Source organism: Myotis yumanensis, unplaced genomic scaffold (genome assembly GCF_028538775.1).
Source record: "Myotis yumanensis isolate MYYU_CA2020_CCGP unplaced genomic scaffold, mMyoYum1.0.hap1 SCAF_2, whole genome shotgun sequence".
Classification (NCBI taxonomy): Eukaryota; Metazoa; Chordata; class Mammalia; order Chiroptera; family Vespertilionidae; genus Myotis; species Myotis yumanensis.
This window is the reverse complement of record NW_027223753.1, coordinates 209,078,589-209,095,922: the sequence shown is the minus strand read 5'-3', so window position 1 is coordinate 209,095,922 and position 17,334 is coordinate 209,078,589. Positions and strand designations below refer to the sequence as shown.

The 17,334-nt window shown below is 44.4% G+C and overlaps 1 protein-coding gene across 3 annotated transcripts in view; it reads left to right on the top strand.

The window, feature by feature from the left end:
• Window positions 1-17,334, top strand: part of TRAPPC10 (trafficking protein particle complex subunit 10) — a 78,650-nt gene that overhangs the window by 14,646 nt on the left and 46,670 nt on the right. The window contains exons 2-6 of one of the 3 annotated variants that reach the window (XM_070407097.1): window positions 3,042-3,123; window positions 9,786-9,921; window positions 13,404-13,600; window positions 14,159-14,354; window positions 15,424-15,535. In XM_070407097.1, the coding sequence (XP_070263198.1) occupies window positions 3,042-3,123; window positions 9,786-9,921; window positions 13,404-13,600; window positions 14,159-14,354; window positions 15,424-15,535 (723 nt within the window). Of the gene's footprint in view, window positions 1-3,041; window positions 3,124-9,752; window positions 9,922-13,403; window positions 13,601-14,158; window positions 14,355-15,423; window positions 15,536-17,334 lie in introns of those variants that run through there. The other 2 variants (XM_070407096.1, XM_070407098.1) reach the window with 2 other exon arrangements.

The window sequence follows — 17,334 nt, the reverse complement described above, 5'->3', positions numbered from 1 at the left end:
AGCTGACAGTCGTATGGGTATTCCCTTGTAGGTAATTGAGCCTCTTTCTCTTGCTGCTTTTAAGATTTTCTCTTTGTCTTTTGCTCTTGGCATTTTAATGATGATGTGTCTTGGTGTGGTCCTCTTTGGATTCCTTTTGTTTGGGGTTCTCTGCGCTTCTTGGACCTGTAAGTCCATTTCTTTCACCAGGTGGGGGAAGTTTTCTGCCATTATTTCTTGAAATAGGTTTTCAATATCTTGCTGTCTCTCATCTTCTGGCACTCCAATGACTCTGATATTAGACCGCTTAAAGCTGTCCCAGAGGCTCCTTACACTATCTTCACACTTTCGGATTCTTTTTTCATTTTGCTTTTCCAATTGGGTGTTTTTTGTCGAAACTTTGGTTTGATTATTGTACTCCTCTGGTCTGCTATTGGGTATAATATTCTTTATTTCAGTCCGTGTATGCTTACTTTCTAATTTCTTTATCGTAGCATCGAGGGTCTCATTAGTTTTCGTGAGGTTCTGCACAAATTTATGGCAAGCCCTCAAAATTGCGATTCTTAGCTCCATATCCTCCATTTCTGTCATGTTTTTTTGTCTCCGCATCTTTTATGCTTTCTTGGTGCACCCCCTTGTGGTCTCTGTGCGCAGTCTTGTTCTAGCCAAGCCTTAATTGTTGTAGTTAACACTAGGGGGATTTGACCCTCAGGCCGGCTGGCTATAGTAATCAGCTGTGCGGAAAACTCTGTCTTCTGGGGAGGCGCTAATCCAGCCTTTGCCTGAGGCGATCAGCAAATGGCTGTGCGCAGGCTTTGGGCGGGGCGGGATCAACAGGGCGGGCGGAGGGAGCAGTTATGGCCACGCTCAGTCCCGTTCCCAGAGGCTCTGCTTCTCAGAACCCCGGCAGCCGCTGCAAACCTCGGAGAGAAAGCTGCCCTCAGGTTCCAACTGATGCCGGGTAATCCCGCTTCTCCCGTTTGAGTCTGGGTCCCTAGAGACTCGCCCGGATCTGGAGCCCAGAGTCTGAGACTCAGTCCCGACAGAAAACGACAACCGCGCCCTCAGCCACCAGCCCGCTTTCGCGCGCACCTCGGTACCTTTGTATTTTCCACACTGCGCCGAGATGGCCACCTTCTTGCTGTGTCTCACATGGTCTTTTCATTACCTTTTCCAAGACCTTAGTACAGTTTCAATATAAGAATGGGGGCAGGGGGAGGGCACACAGTTCACAACAGGCACTGAGGTCAAATGGACACATGTTAAGTTCCCAGTTGTCAGATGACATCTTTGCCCTTGACAGATATGCTAATTAACCTATAGTATTTCAAAATGAAAATTTGGACACAGATTCAATATTTATTCCATGATAAAATGTAAGAAAAGTTATTTTAGAGTCTCCATTTAGAATGTTTTATTGTGAACGGATTTCCTGGGGGAAGTAGCTTACGGGGAGGGGGTGCAGGAAGCATTTCGCTTTTTTACTCTGTGTGCATGTTAACTGGGCATTTATGTGAGGCATTATAGAAAACCGCTTGAACGAGGAGGAAGCTTTCATGCATTTGCCCTAAGTTCTGTGTAGCAGAGTGATGATTTTTGTATGTTAACCTTGGAACCTTTTAAAGAGGCAATGAAAGTTGGCAATCAGAGATAGGAAATCTAACTGAAGATTTTCTTACTTTAATGATTTTTAGGATGACTACCAAAGAAATGAACAGGATGAAAAATGATAAGTTGAGACATAAAAGTTGTTTTTTTATTTTAACAAAAATGTACTAATAATACCCCTATGAAGTATTTGCTTCCGGCCTTATTCAGGGTTATTTTTTGGTGTTGAATCATTTACTCCTCACCACAGCCTGTTGGGGAGGTAGTCTTACCTTCCCATTTCACAGATGGTCCCCTGAGGCACAGAAGGGGTAAATGGCTGTTCAGCTAGCAGATGTGAACCTGAGACAGGGATTCAGGTGTTCAGGCTGGCAGCGTCGGTTCCCTCACCGTGCCTCACCGCCTTCTGATACTTACAACTCAGCTGCCCACAATGTCATTACTCTCAGCAGTGACTCGACGTTGTTACACGGTTTGGAGAGGTTTCTTTTTTTTTTTTGTTTTTTTAGGTTCACGATAGCAAAACAAGCAAATGTTTTAATGGCCCCCATCAATTCCCCATGTTTTCTTTAAGATCAATATTAAAGCAATTTGGAAAGTGGTTTTGCTTAAAGTCAGAGGATCCTCTGAGTATAAGACTTTGAGTAATCTATATTGAAAAGGTTCTTTTCTTTTCTAGCTTATGTATAACAGTGTGGTTATACTATCCTTTTATGAGAGCTAAGTGGGCTTTTCCATTCTGTTAAAACTACTGTGAAAGAGCTGAGTGAAAAGCTGAGTGTGTATGCAGTTAAAGTCACACCCATGGGTGTGTGTGTGTTTCATGACCAGTGTCTGCCAGTCTAGAGTGTGCTCTGAACGCCTCTCACACCTCCTCTTCCTTCTGTCAAGCGAGCGGGCTCCAGGTTTGGCCTTGCCTCCTAGGAGTTCCTGTGGGGTCTAAGTGAGAGGCTGCATGGTGGGTGTTTGGTATGGTTTTGCACCCGGTGCTATTTTGATGTAGACTAAATTTATTTTGATGGCGAAGTTCATGTGCACCTCTTCAGGTTTACTTTGCTGCCTGGAATGTTCTGGCTGTTTGTTCTCTTGAAGTTGAAGAAAGCAGTGGCTGCAGGGCAGACTCAGGAGTGAAACTGGGTGGTGTTGAGGGACCCCATCTTTCCTGAGCTCTGTGGATTTGGCCAAGTTACTCAACTTTTTGTGCCCTTACTCTCCTCGAGGAAAAAGTCATACCTACTCGTGGAGGTGTCATGAGGGTTAAGTTAGATCACATATGTCAGGTCCCAAGTTTTCTAGAGACCAGTTATTTAAAGACGTGAGACATCTCGTTTTGTGACGTCATTTTACTAAATATGAAATAGTCTAAAATTACTAATTTAATACATTTTAGAGCCTGTTTTGCCTATATTTACCTAAAAATGTCCTAACTGGATTTCTCTTTATTCCTGTTGTAGGTGCTGGAGATCAGAATTTATTTACCTCTATTTACCCAACACTTTCACAGCAGCTGCCGAGAGAACCGATGGAATGGAGAAGGTATGATGTGTTTGTTTTTTGGCTGTATCTCCCTCTTTCACTTTTAGACATCTGTGTGAACAAGTGAGGTAGTAAAAGTTAAAGCCTGAGTCCTACAGTGCACTGTGGAGAAACTGAGTAGCATCACAACTGTGGGCCTTCCTCCTTAAGAAATAGATGGATTTTCTTAATGAGTCATAGGATGGAAGAAATAAGACAGTTCTTTTGAGTTAGAGGCCTGCCTTTACAGGAATGATTTCTGATTCCTCAGGGTTCATCAGAATATCTTAAAAGCATAGGCGCTTTGGAGAGGAGACGGGCACTCACTCAGACTCCACATTAAGGCAGAAGATAGGCCTTTATCTGCACTCTCATAAACACCTCTGTCCACCCTGAGCTCCTTCTCATGCTCTTCCTTAAGGATGAGAAAGCGTACAGAAAGATGTTTTTTTTTTTTTTAAATTAGGACAGAAACCACATCAGCCACCCCAGCTGCCCTGTTGTAATTGCTTATTTAATGACTTGTTCAAAGGAAATACTTGGTTTTGGATTATTTCTGGTAAGGTATTATTTTTAGAAAGTGTTTGGATTTTAATTTGTTAACATAGGTAATCTGATTTGAACAATGTGGATAAAAATTTCCTGTTGTTATTCGTGCTCATATAATTCTGATTATTGCTACATTATTCATTTCTGACTACCAATTTTTACCATGAAGAATTAGTGTGGCTTTCTGAGGATGACTTACCCAAGTTCGCTATTGAATCTAGTCTAATTTTTGTGCCCAATTATTGTGTTACAGGAATGTGCTTAATCACTAACATTTGATATAAATAATATACAGAATGTGGGAGAATTCTCTTATGAAAAAACTAGAGGCCCAGTGTACAAAATTCGTGGACGGGTAGGGTCCCTAGACCTGGCCAGCAATCAGGGCGGATCAGATTCCCTGCCTCCCCACCTCCCCCTTCCCTCGCTCCCACTGCTGCTGGTCGCCTCCCATGTTCCGTGCCGCTCCCTCATGGTCAACGCACGTCATAGTGGGCGATTGAACTCCCAGTCGAACTCCCGAGGAGACACTTTGCATATTAGCTTTTTAAATATGTAGATTGCTCTGCTTCTGAGGAGTCCTAGTGCCATGAACAAGAGAAAACATTTCATTCAGCTAGTGGAGGAATTTAATGTCTAAAGAAATGGAGTAATTTAAAAAGGATTTCAAATAAGTATACATTATTTAAACACTCAGAAAGATAAAAGAAAAAAAGTGTGTCCATGAAACAATAAAGAGAGTTATGAGGGGGGAAAATGAAGTAGAGAAACTACATAGATTTAATATATGTATTCATCTCTTTACCTTCCTGAAACATTAAATGAGAAAAAGGACTAAAAAGGCATAAATGCACAAAGACTGAGAAAGGGGGTGGAGATGATGGCATCAAAGAGTTGTGGACACCTTTTTGGGCACCTTTTGGAAGGAAGAGAGATGGAGGAATTGGGAGAGACAGCTGAGCCCTATGTGTCTGCAGAGGAGACTCCCTGAGGAACAGGCAAGTCCCTGACAGGTGTCAGGCCTTGATAGGCGAGGGCAAGACCAGGCTGGAAAGGATAGTGGCAGAGGGCATGGGCAGGGAGCAGTTGGATGCAGGGCCCCCACAGTCCTGTGTCTGCATGCATGCCTGCCTGTGTGTGTGTGTGCATGCGCAGAAGTGACCACAGTTGTCTGCCCTGCAGGACCCTGGAGTGGGGGGGAGTCTTTCTATGGACATGAAGCTCCAGACCCTTGGATATGAGGCACTGCAAAAAGTTGGGAGAAGTGCCATTCTAAAATCAGCATGTCTAAATCTGAACGGGGTACAGTTGAGAACCAAGAACTCTGTGCCACATCCATGCTCCCCAGGCAAGAGAGGAGAGAATTCATCCGGGAGAAACTGGGTGGCCCAAGGATAAGGCTACCACACTCCCTGTTTTAGAAAATCTTGGGAGGAGGTGCTTCATCAAATTTAGGACCTGATTGGAGCAGTAAGACTGTGCTCCTGGGAGATGTCACCAGGGAAAAGGAACCAATAGAATCCCTGATGCCTGACTGTGTGGGTAGCACTCGGAGGGTTTACAGTTCTGTTGGAGAGCTTTGGAAGATTTACAAATGGTGACACTGGGAGCTTAAGAAAATAAAAATGCCAAGAAAAAGAAAAGTTACATTCTAAAGCTACTGCAAGCACAGTGTTATTACTTGGCTCATTAGTGAACCATGCTCCTACACTTAGTAATAAGGGGCACACGGCATATGGGCAACCAATACTTGTGGTAGAGCCATAGGGAAGTGGAAGAAGAGCAGGAGGATGGACAGACAGCTAATAGGTGCTTCAGAGGAGAGAACAGAGAATGGAAAACAGGCAATATTTGGAGAACTAACATCAAGATTTTCCCAGAAGTGATCAGAACCTGCTGAAAGGCGAGCAGAATAAAAGTAAAACAAAGCAAACAGAAAGCTATGTGAAGAAAATGGAGAAAAAGGAAACCAAATTTGCAGTCTCTCAACATTTGAAATGCAGCATAAAATAGTACACTTAAGAACAGTCTTCTCAAAGAACTGAGGGAAAATACCTTTGAACCTAGCACTTGTGCAAGAGGAAAAACTGCATCGGAGCAGCTGTAGGAGACTACTATGTAGGTGAGGCAGAGAGGATGGGGTAGGTACCTGCACTTGTGTGTGTGTGTGTGTGCGTGCGGGTGCCCAGATGAGACAGGGTGCTAAGAGATTTTGTTCCTTTTAGCCTTGGGGCCCAGCTGGGGCCCAGGATGGCTAGGGGCCCTGTCACATCTAGCTGCGCACAGCCATATGTGTTACTCCAGAGTGCCATTCAAATATTCTACTCACTGCTTACCAGGACATGGAAATAGTTAGAAAACAGTGCAATAAATAATAACATTTTTAGACATATATGATCAGAAACTTTACCACTCTGTCTGAAATAATTAAAGGATGTCTCAAGAAGAAAAATGAACTCAAAATTTACAAGGTGAAGGGAGCAGATGCCAGCAAACAAGTCATAAAATATTTTCCTAAAGTTAAGGTATCAATTCTTTTAAAAATGAAAAAAAATCTAAAGTTTCAGATATGTGGAAAAAAGAGAGGCGCGTGCTGTCTTTCTTGTCTCATTCAAGGAAGATACATGTTGACTTAAGTCTTTGAAAGAAAATATAAGTTTATGCATATCTACACTAATAAAAGAGAAACATGGTAATTGGCGTACGACCGCTACCCTTCCCATTGGCTAATCAGTGTATCCTTATGCAAATTAACTGTCAGCCAAAATGGCGGCCGGCAGCCATGCACTGAAGCGTCCAGGGAGGCTTGCTTCCACCAGGGACTGCGAACTCCAACGTTCCCCGCCTGCCGCTGCTGGCCTCTCAACTGCAACTCTAAGCAACTATTACTATGTTGCAAATAAGAAGCTAAACAAAACCGGCTGTCAGTCAGCCCCGGACTGCAACATTGTATCCATGTTTTCAGCAGCGAGGCCTCAGAGCTAAAGCTGGCCCAGAATAAAAAAAGAAAACAAGGAGCAGTTGGAAGCTTTTAGTCAACTGCCAGCAGGAAAACAGCCCTCAGCCCCTCAGCCAGCCTGGCCAGGCACCCCAGTGGGGACCCCCACCCTGATCCAGGACACCCTTCAGGGCAAACCAGCCGGCCCCCACCCGTGCACCAGGCCTCTATTCTATATAGTAAAAGGGTAATATGCCTCCCGGCACTGGGATCAGTGGAGCAGCGAGGCTCCCGGCACTGGGATCAGCGTGACGGGGCAGCGCCCAAACCTCCTGATCAGCCCTGCTCTGTGCCTGATGGTGGGGAGCTCCCCAATCCCCCTGATTGCCCTGCGGCTCTGTGTTTGACAGGGTGCAGCACACCAACCCCCTGACCGGCCCTGCTCTGTGTGTGACAGGGTAGAACCATAACCTCTCCATTGGCCCTGCCCTGAGTGTGACAGTGGTGGCGCCTCAACCCCCTGATTGGCCCTGTTCTGTGGGTAATAGAGGGTGGCGCCCCAATCCCCCTCCAGGGGCCTTGCTCTGTGTGTGACAGGGTAGAGCCATAACCTCCCCATTGGCCCTGCCCTGAGTGTGACAGGGTGCAGTGCCCCAACCCCCTGATCCGCCCTGCTCTGTGTGTGACAGGAGGCGGTGTCCCAGCTCCCCTATCGGCCCTACTCTGAGTGACAGCGGGGAGCTCCTCAACCCCCTGATGGGCCCTGCTCTGTGAGTGACAGGGGGCAGCGCCCCAACCCCCCTGATGGACCCTGCTCTGTTAGTGACAGGGGGCAGCGCCCCAACCCCCTGATTGGCCCTGCTCTGTGAGTGACAGGGGGCAGCACCCCAACCCCCTGATTGGCCCTGCTCTGTGCGTGACAGGGGGTGGCGCCGCAACCTCCCCATTGACCCTGCCTTTAGTGTAACAGGGGGCGGTGCCCCAACCCCCCAATCAGTCTATCCTGAGCATGACTGAGGGTGGCATTGCAACCTCCCGATCCGCCCTGCTCTGTGCATGACGGGGCGGCGCCCCAACTCCCCAATCGGCCCTGCTCTGAGCCTGACCAGGGGCTGCACCTAGGGATTGGGCCTGCCCTCTGCCACCCGGGAGCAGGCCTACGCCAGCAGGTCGTTATCTCCCAAGGGGTCCCAGACTGTGAGAGGGCACAGGCCGGGCTGGGGGACCGCCCCCCCCCCCCCCGAGTGCACAAATTTTTGTGCACCGGGCCTCTAGTCTATATATATAAAAGGCTAATATGCTAAGCGTCTGACCGTCTGACCTATGACGTACACTGACCACCAGGGGGCAGATGAACCCCGCCACCACCCAGAGCAACAGCCCACCAAATCGCAGCCGAAGCTGCCAAGACCCCATGGCGCAAAATGCCGCCCACAGCCCAGCCCAGCCCAGCCCGGGAACGATGGCTGTGGGCACCAGGTAATGATGTCACATAGCAGTGCCCTGCTTCCTCTCTCTAGCGACTAGCCTCCTTGCAGTTTCTTCAGCTCAGGAACAGACTTGCTTTATAGCCAGGTGGAAAATGTTACACTTTAATCAAATGTCTGTGAAGCATTTTCCCATGCCTCATCTCATTTGATCCTCACAGAAGTCCTGGAGTAGGTAGGTAGGAGATTTGGTGGAATCCTATTTTCTTTTCATTAGCCAGAAAATGGAGATTTAGAAAACTTAGAAACTTGACCGGACTGAAAAGAAGTAAGAAATGGTGGACCTTGAAAATGACTTCAGGTTTTCTCACTGTGCAGAATGTAGTCAAACACTGCTGCAGTTAAATATTCTATGCTTTGTTCTCCCTGCGTGATCTACAATAATAATCTGCTTCATGTTGATATTTACTGTTGTGTTGCTGACAATTACCTGAAGGAGAAGTTGGGGTGCTTTACTGTGCTGGAGAAAGTTTAGCTAAATCAGAAAGCAGGTCTAATTAAGCAAGTTTATCTATTATTTATAAAGCTCTCTCTGGTGCCAATTGCACATGTGTGTTTCAATTTGTCATTTTTGATGGTGAACTTGGTTGACAATTCTATTATAGAGAAAGGGCAAATAGTGATATTAAAATATTTCTTTTAATTAATTTCCTTTCAATGTGCATGAATTCGTGCACTGGGCCACTAGTTAAAAATAAAAATGTAAGCAACAGCAGAATAGGAGTAGACGGTTAAGATAGAAAAAGAGAACTTGATTCCCCTTACAAAAGACAGAAAAAAATAGCCTGCAAATAGGATATAGACAAATTCAGGTGTGAGCATGGTCACATTCAACACGGTTGGTGTCAGCTCGAAGCAGGGATGCTCTTCAGATTGGAGACACAGCCTCAAGAGGTGGAAAATAAGGTTTGGAATAAAGACACATATGGCATAATTTATTTTTAGAAATATAACAAAATAGCACCCATATCTTCTGATAACCTTAGGTTAGATATTTGTACGCGATGGGGTTTCCTTGTTCTTTCCTCTTGTGCTGAGAAAAGGGAGGAGGGTGGTTACCATGGTTTTATTTGTGCTCTGCAAACAAAACCGGTTCTCTTTCACCCACGGTTCTCTTTTCTGGATAACACAGGTGACAATAGTATTAGCTTTCATAGTTTCAGACTGCACTTTTGACATTTGGGAAACTTTTCTTTTATATAGTGACTTACAGATGAAGTAGTCAGGTCCATTTTTCTCAGAAGTCTGTATTGTTGCAAATAGCCCTGGTTAGATAGCATATTCTTGTGCTTGCAAGTTCATTGAGTAAAATAGGTTTTATGGACAGAGACCTTTGATGTATAACTGTGAATTGTGTTTAAAATGATTTTTAGAATTATTTTGGAAGACTCCTATTGGATTAATAGTCTGTATGTACTTCTGAACTCATAGAAGTGATTAAATTTTTGCCCTGGCCAGGTAGCTCAGTTAGTTAGAGAATTGTTCTGATATGCCAAGATTCCATGTTCAATTCCCGGTCAGGGCACATACAAGAGTCATTCAATGAGTGCATGGATAAGTGGAACAGAATTTTTTGCCCCTTCATCTGTCTCTCTCTAAAAAATCAATTAAAAAAAAAAGAAAAATAAATAATTAAATTCTTGTTGATTTTCCTCTTTCTGCTGAACATACTTCAGTTGTTTTTCTGTGACTTTACAAATTGTTTATAGATCCTATGGCCGGGCTCCCAAGATGATTCACCTAGAATCTAACTTTGTGCAGTTCAAAGAGGAGTTGCTGCCCAAAGAAGGAAACAAAGCTCTGCTTACGTTCCCCTTCCTTCATATTTATTGGACAGAGTGCTGTGTAAGTATTCACTTGGGGGTGGGGGATGTCTTGGAATGTGGTTAAGAATCCACGGGTCTAGGTGTTTTTTTCAGACAGTTACAATTTTTCATATGTACTTTCTGGTGCACCCTTTATTTTGGTGTTGTCTTTTCTCCATTCATCAGCCAGATGTATGGCTTTGTTGCATCTTTCTGCTCTGGTCCAGTGTGTTGCCCTCATGGTAATCACCCATTGCAGTCTTCCTTCCTGTGTCCCAAATTCTGTGAGGCATCTCTCTGTGCCCCAGTGGCCACTAGGTATTTTTAATATTTACTTTTAGTTTGGTTTTCATAACCTTCTCTGTTCACCACCATAGTAGATAATCCTTGTTTTCCCTTGCTGGTGTGTGTACTTTCTGAGGGCCTGGGCACTGGGAGCTTCCTCATGACTAGGGCCTGACAAAGGGCTTCCGGGGTTGCCCACCCAGTGAGTGAGCCCTGCTGCTGTTGGCGTTCACTTGTACTTGGCAGTTGTATATTTATTAATCCAGAGAGAAACTTCTTATTCTTAACAAAATTCTCCTCTCATGAACTAATAGAAAATTTTGTGGGTCATTTCTTTTTGTCTAATAAAGCAAACATTTAGCAATAAACAAAACACGTAAGTCATTGCATATTATGACATTTCAACCTGAATCTGAGGGTGCAGAAGCAGTTTTTGTAATTTTAATGAGAAATAACTCAAAGCTCATGCCTGGTTTTTGTGGGCTTAACCCCATACACCTTTTGCTTTTGTCCAGCAACACGTGTGAGATGTCATCTGTTAGCTCATCAGAGACTCAGCACCCAGGGTTTTTATTGGGGCTGGTCATGTGGCACCTCTGCCTGGCATGTATGAAAACTCTGGCCTCGCAGAGAGAGAGTAGGTTCCAGCACAGCCATAGTGTCTACACAAACGCTTTAGGCCCAGGGAAGCCCTCTCACATGTGGTGGGAACCCTCCCGAAGTCCACATTCCCAGGCGCTAGCCAAGGGCCAGCCTTGTGAGAGGCCTGGAGATGGCTGCCCAGGCCTGGTAACGGCTCTCTCCAGCCCCTCAGTGGTAATGTCAGGTTTGATTGGTGGTCAAGGAGTTGTCTGGTTTCTTCACGCTCTACTTGTTTTCCCCTTGCAACTAATAAGCCATTCCTGGGAGCACCGTATGGCCCTGGGAGTACCCTTCTCCTTATCCAGTGTTTGCACCGAGATGCCATCCCCACTGGTGACTCTTCCTGAGCCAGCCTTTACCAAGGGTTGCAAACACCACTCCCCCAAATTTATCAGCCAGTGCTCTACTCCAGGAGAGAGTCTGCATGGATTTTGTGTAATTTAATGCTTTACAGCCAGTTAGCCTTACTTATTTGAGGTTCAAATGGTCCCAGATTTGGCCAGCCAGGGTCACTTCAAATGGCTCCTATGTCCTTCTGAGCATTTCTAACTTTCTGGGACAATAAGATATTTTAGGTTCTTGTACTTTTGCTACCGTTGTACTGGAATCAGCCATTTCTTCCTTTGCCACTGTGGAGTGCCCCTGCTTTATGCCCTTTTTTAGACATTGCTAAGAAAGGACATTTCTGTAGAGCCTACGGTTGCTACTGATGGCTCAGATTTTAGCCTGACCCTGCAGGGCTCTTTCTGGCCTTACCCATTTCATGTTTATATTCACCTTGGTTCTCGACACCATGAACACATCGGCTCTGGGCTCAGTCCTACAATATGCGTAACATAGTTTCACGGTTGCTATGAACACTACACTATAGTTAGAAACTCATCTTCTAAGAAGAGTTCAGCAATTTGCAGTTTACACTTTCCTAGACTGACGGAACATGTTGTTCCTATCCGCTTAGGCTAGTCCCCCTTGAGGTTCGTCTTTAACAACGTGTGTTCCTGGTTGCTCTTGCCTATTTGATTTTCCACGTGAACATTAGTATCAAGTTCCTTAGCTCCAGACCAAAGCTTCTTGGTATTTTCATTGGGATCATATGAAGTTTATAAATAACCACATGCAGATCTAACATCTTGATGATATTGAGCTGTTCTAACCCAGAACAACGGATGTCTTTCCATGTGTGCAGGTCTACTTATGTGCCTTTCAGAGTGTTTTCTACTTTTCTTCTAAATAGATTTTAAACGTTTTTTGTTAACTTTATTTCTAAGTATTTTACTTTTTTGTTGCTATTGTAAATGGGGTTTTCTCTCTCATTATATATTTTAGTTTTTTGTGTATACAAAGGCTGTTGATTTTTTCAAGTCATAAAAGCTAAATACCTTCTGCCAGGTCCTCTTAGGATGCTTTCTCTTAGAGCCCAGCCATCATTCTGTGAGGTAATCAAGTGACTCCATGAGAAGGCATCTGGAGGTGCAGCCCTGATCTCACCAGGTCCTGGCCTACAAGTTCCAGCCTTCAAACCCCACAGCTGACACCAGGGGGCGCAGATGGGCTATCCACCAAGTCTCTAGGTCAGTGATGGCGAACCTATGACACGCATGTCAGAGGTGACACGTGAACTCATTTTTTTGGTTGATTTTTCTTTGTTAAATGGCATTTAAATATATAAAATAAATATCAAAAATATAAGTCTTTGTTTTACTGTGGTTGCAAATATCAAAAAATTTCTATATGTGACACCAGAGTTAAGTTAGGGTTTTTCAAAATGCTGACACGCCGAGCTCAAAAGGTTCGCCATCACTGCTCTAGGTTGTGGGTTGGTGAGCAGAACACATGTTCTGGACCATTATATATTGTATGGTTTGTTACAAAGCAACAGGTCACTGGAACAGCAGGTCACTGAAAAGAAAAAAGGAAAGACTGCAGAGGGTTTGATTGTGATTGCCTTGAATAAGTTGTAGATTAATTTGAGAGGAATTAGTAATTATGAATCTTTTTGTCTGGGAACATGGTTTGTTTCTGCCTTCTTTCTACCTTTTTTATATCCTTTAATAATGTGTTACAATGTTTTTTCACGAAAGTCTTGTATTTTTATTGTTGGATATGATTTTTGTGGTCATTATGAATGAGGTGTGTTTTCCCCCCTTAAATTGCATTTTCTAAAGGGCCTACAGTGATGGCAGGCAGCCTGCAGCGGGAGGAACCTCCTGCCTCCCCCATCCAGGCACATGTGTGGATGGGATTCCTGCAGTGCTTGGGCACAGGGCCTTTGGCCATGCAGGCCTGGGTTTTGAAGTCCCAACTGACTGTGTCACTGTGGGAACTTCCTGAACTGTCTGACTCACAGTCTATTCCTCTGTGACATTGGAAGATCTTCCCTCAGGGTCCCAAGTGTTTGGGGATTACTCAGAGGATAGGTACTGAGCCTGCCCAGAGACCTGCAGGAGTGGCTCGGTACTGGGTGTCTCCTGGAGTGTCCCCATCCCGGGACTGGAAAGTGCCATGGCTGCTGTATTCCCTGTTATTAGACACGTTTTGCCATATAAATGAAAGGGATGGATTAACTTGCTTTCACAATGACATATTTATTTTTAGGATACTGAAGTGTATAAAGCAACAGTAAAAGATGACCTTACGAAGTGGCAGAATGTTCTGAAAGCTCATAGCTCTGTGGACTGGTTAATAGTGGTAGTTGAAAATGATGCCAAGAAAAAAAACAAAACCAACATCCTTCCTCGAACTTCTATTGTGGACAAAATAAGAAATGATTTTTGTAATAAACAGAGTGACAGGTAAGTATCTTTAATTTTACCTCATTGGGCTGATACTGGGATGATATAGATTACTGGCTTCGGGTAGTGATAAATGTTTACTCTGCGTGACTGTGGTGTGCCTGACACTTGAGCATGTGATGGGGGTGCTGAAAACAGAACCAGGTCCCGCCTGGTGGAGTTCCTGGTCTGGCAGGTGAAACCTGTACACAGTAACCCCCAGTGGAGAGGCCCTCTGGCCCAGGGAGGGACCACGTGGTGGGCCCCCATTATTGATAATAACGGGCGTCAGCACAGCAAGGGCTTCAAGGAGTCTTGATATTCTTGTGTGCAGCAGGATTCCTTAAAGACAGAAGTTATAGAATGCTGACTTCATCTCCTTCACAAACTGTAACTGGGACCGCCAAGCCTTGGTGGTCACTCTGTTGCAGGGACTGACTCACCAGTAAAGAAGGAATAAAGGAAGGAGGGAGGGAGGGAAGAAAGGAAGGGGAGAGAGGAACTCACTGGAAGGAAGAATGGAGCAGTAATGCTGTGCTTGGAGAGTATTTTCCAGATAGTCCGCTCCTGTCTCTGCAGGTGTGTTGTGCTCAATGACCCCTTGAAGGACTCTTCTCGAACTCAGGAATCCTGGAATGCCTTCCTGACCAAACTCAGGACATTGCTTCTTATGTCTTTTACCAAAAACCTAGGCAAGTTTGAGGATGACATGAGAACCTTGAGGGAGAAGAGGACTGAGCCAGGCTGGAGCTTTTGTGAATATTTCATGGTTCAGGTATTTGACTAATGGTAGAACTGGACAATTTCCTTCTCTCCCTGTTCCCTCCCTCCCACCCTCTCCCTTCTCTCCCTCCCTTCCTTCTAAATAAGGCAGCTCTCTTGGGTTAAGTCTTATTGGCATCGTTTTTTAAATGAAGAGACAATATAGTAGCTAACAGATGTTTCTGTCCAGAGATGGTATCCTGAGTAATTATATCAGCAGCTCCCTGGAGCTTCAGAGTTTGACATTTAGCCTTTTATGAAATGGCCTTGTCCTTGAACCCAGTGGTGTTGGATTAGAATCTGAGGTATCAATGTGAACCCACAGTATGGTGGATGGGTAGGTGAGTGGGTGGGTGGGTGGGTGGATGGATGGGTAGATTGTTGGGTTCATTCAGACATACAGGTGTGTGTTGTGAGGGTTAGTATATGTACTTACTTGCTCTGCCTTCTGACAGGGCCTAGGAAAGATGACACCTCAGTAGCAATAAGCACATCTTGTGCCAGATCTTGGTTTCTAAACTCCATTTTCCACTAAAAGGTGCTGGAGCTCCTTGTAGAAGTGGTTGATTCCAGGGTTGGGGCAGGGACCTGGAATATCTATAGATCGGCAAGTAAGGAAGTGCACAAGAAAGGTTGGAGGTCCAGCAGAAGAACATAGCTGAACCATTTGTGCCAGATAAATAATGACCCATGCAATGAAGTTCATACCCATGAGGCTGCATAGATGTAAATAAATAGCTGGCTAAATGAATAAATGGAGAAGGTCCATGTGGAAGATTCTAGTGAAAAACTTGTATCTGGGATGGCAAGGGGAATGCCCGGGACAAGAGTTGACTGTGGTGTCCTGTGCTGCTGATTAGTCATGGAGAGTCAGAACTCACCTTGGCCTTCTCTGGTTTCATTCCAGTCTCCTCTCTGCCTGCATAAATGTCATTGACATGTCATTAAACTGGTTTTTACTTAGCGTAGCACAAGCATTGTTCATAACGCTGCATGCTTCTCTCTGTTACAATCTTCAGTAGCTACATAGTGTTTCAAAATACTGATTTAGGCTTTTGCTTTTTTAAAACTCTGGTGAACAGGAGGAACTTGCCTTTGTGTTTGAGATGCTGCAGCAGTTTGAAGACGCCCTGGTGCAGTACGACGAGCTGGACGCCCTGTTCTCTCAGTATGTGGTCAACTTCGGTGCCGGCGGTGAGTGGTGACCCTTTAGGTGCAGATCCTCTTCTCAGCACAGTTTCCCCAGTTTAAGTTGTCTGGAAGCTGCCACTCATTCACAAAATGATGAAAGCATCTGTGTCATTGTAAATTATATGGATATATTCTCATGGTTTCAGTAGGAATGAAATGAGAATTAAGAATTAGTCACTTTCACTTTTAGATGACTCCTAAGTAACAAAAGCATTTACGAAGTTGTTTTTCAGGTGTAAAGTGTCGTTTTTACAACTGACAGCTGGCTAGTGACACTTCTGATTCTGTGCCTCCTTGCTAGCGTGAGGGTGGGATCTTTGCTTCTGTTGAGAGGTCATCTTTGTGATATTTGAATGCTCATTGCAGTGCGTTTTATATGACACCATTGTGATGGGTGTTCATTTTTCCTCTAAACTTTCAGATAATTTCTTAAATTCTTTTAAAAGCACAAAAGTAGCACTGTCAAACCATTTATGAAGGTTATAATTGTCCTCACAGTTTTTTTGGTTGATAATTTATTTTGATGGAAATAGCATTAAATCTGTAGATATTTGTCTATAGCTTGTTCTTATTAACAGCCCATCGCAGGCATTTCTCCAGGGTAACAGCTGAAATTCTAAGTTATTTGCATTCATAGCTGCGTGATGCTTTGTAGTGTGGATTCGTTAGTTTATCCAGCCGTCCCTTGGTGCTGGCCATTTGGGTGTTTTCTGCTCTTGCCACCACAAGCTGGGCTGTAATAGACATTTTTGTTGGGTGGTGGCTTTTCTTTTGTTTGTTTTTTTTCAGAGAGAACTATCTTTGTTGGGTGGCGGGGTTTTTTGTTTGTTTTTTTCAGAGAGAACTCTTGTTATGAAGTCCAATGAAAGGAGTGATTTCGGGGACCCATAGTGTCTGCTAGAAAACCCTTGGGATGAGCGGCCCCAGGGCAGCCACTAGAGCAGCCGTGGGCAAACTACGGCCCACCGGCCGGATTCGGCCCGTTTGAAATGAATAAAACTAAGGAAAAAAAAGATCGTACCCTTTTATGTAATGATGTTTACTTTGAATTTATATTAGTTCACACAAACACTCCATCCAGTCTTTGGTTCTGGCCCTCCGGTCCAGTTTAAGAACCCATTGTGGCCCTCGAGTCAAAAAGTTTGCCCACCCCTGCACTAGAGCCATGACCACCGTGGCTCTGGAAAGGATGATGCAGTGTCACGTGACTCCTATTCCCAGCCAGTTTTTATTAAGTTCAGCTTTGAATCTCTTATTTTGCCAAGACACAATGTAAACACAACCAAAGCAAAGTATTTACTAATTAAATAAAAAAATTTAGAAGAGATAAAATTGCATTTCTTGTATTTTAGATATATTATCCATGTATATTTTTTAAATATCTTACGTATTTCTTACATTATATTTTATATAATTTCTTTGTTCTCTCAGTTTTAAAATAAACTTGGTGCCATTTAAAATCCAAAAGTAAGTTCTGCAGCTGACTGATACGATTGTTTATTTTTGTTCCTTCGTTTCATAGACACTTGCTGAGTATCCACTCAGTACCAAGCACTATTTCCAATGCAGCAGGGATCAGAATGAAATGAGGCACAGAAAGAGGAATATTTAACTCGCAGACAGGCAGGAATAAGTGCAGGCTGCAGAAAGGACACAGGGAGGGGAGAAGGTGGTGGTGAGTGCTGTTCAGTTTTAGGCTGAACAGTCCAGGAAGGCTCTCTGAGCAGGTGGCCTTCGCACAAAGCCCGAAGGGAAGATGGCGTGAGCCAGGAGAATCCTGGTGGTAAGGACCAGAACTGGCA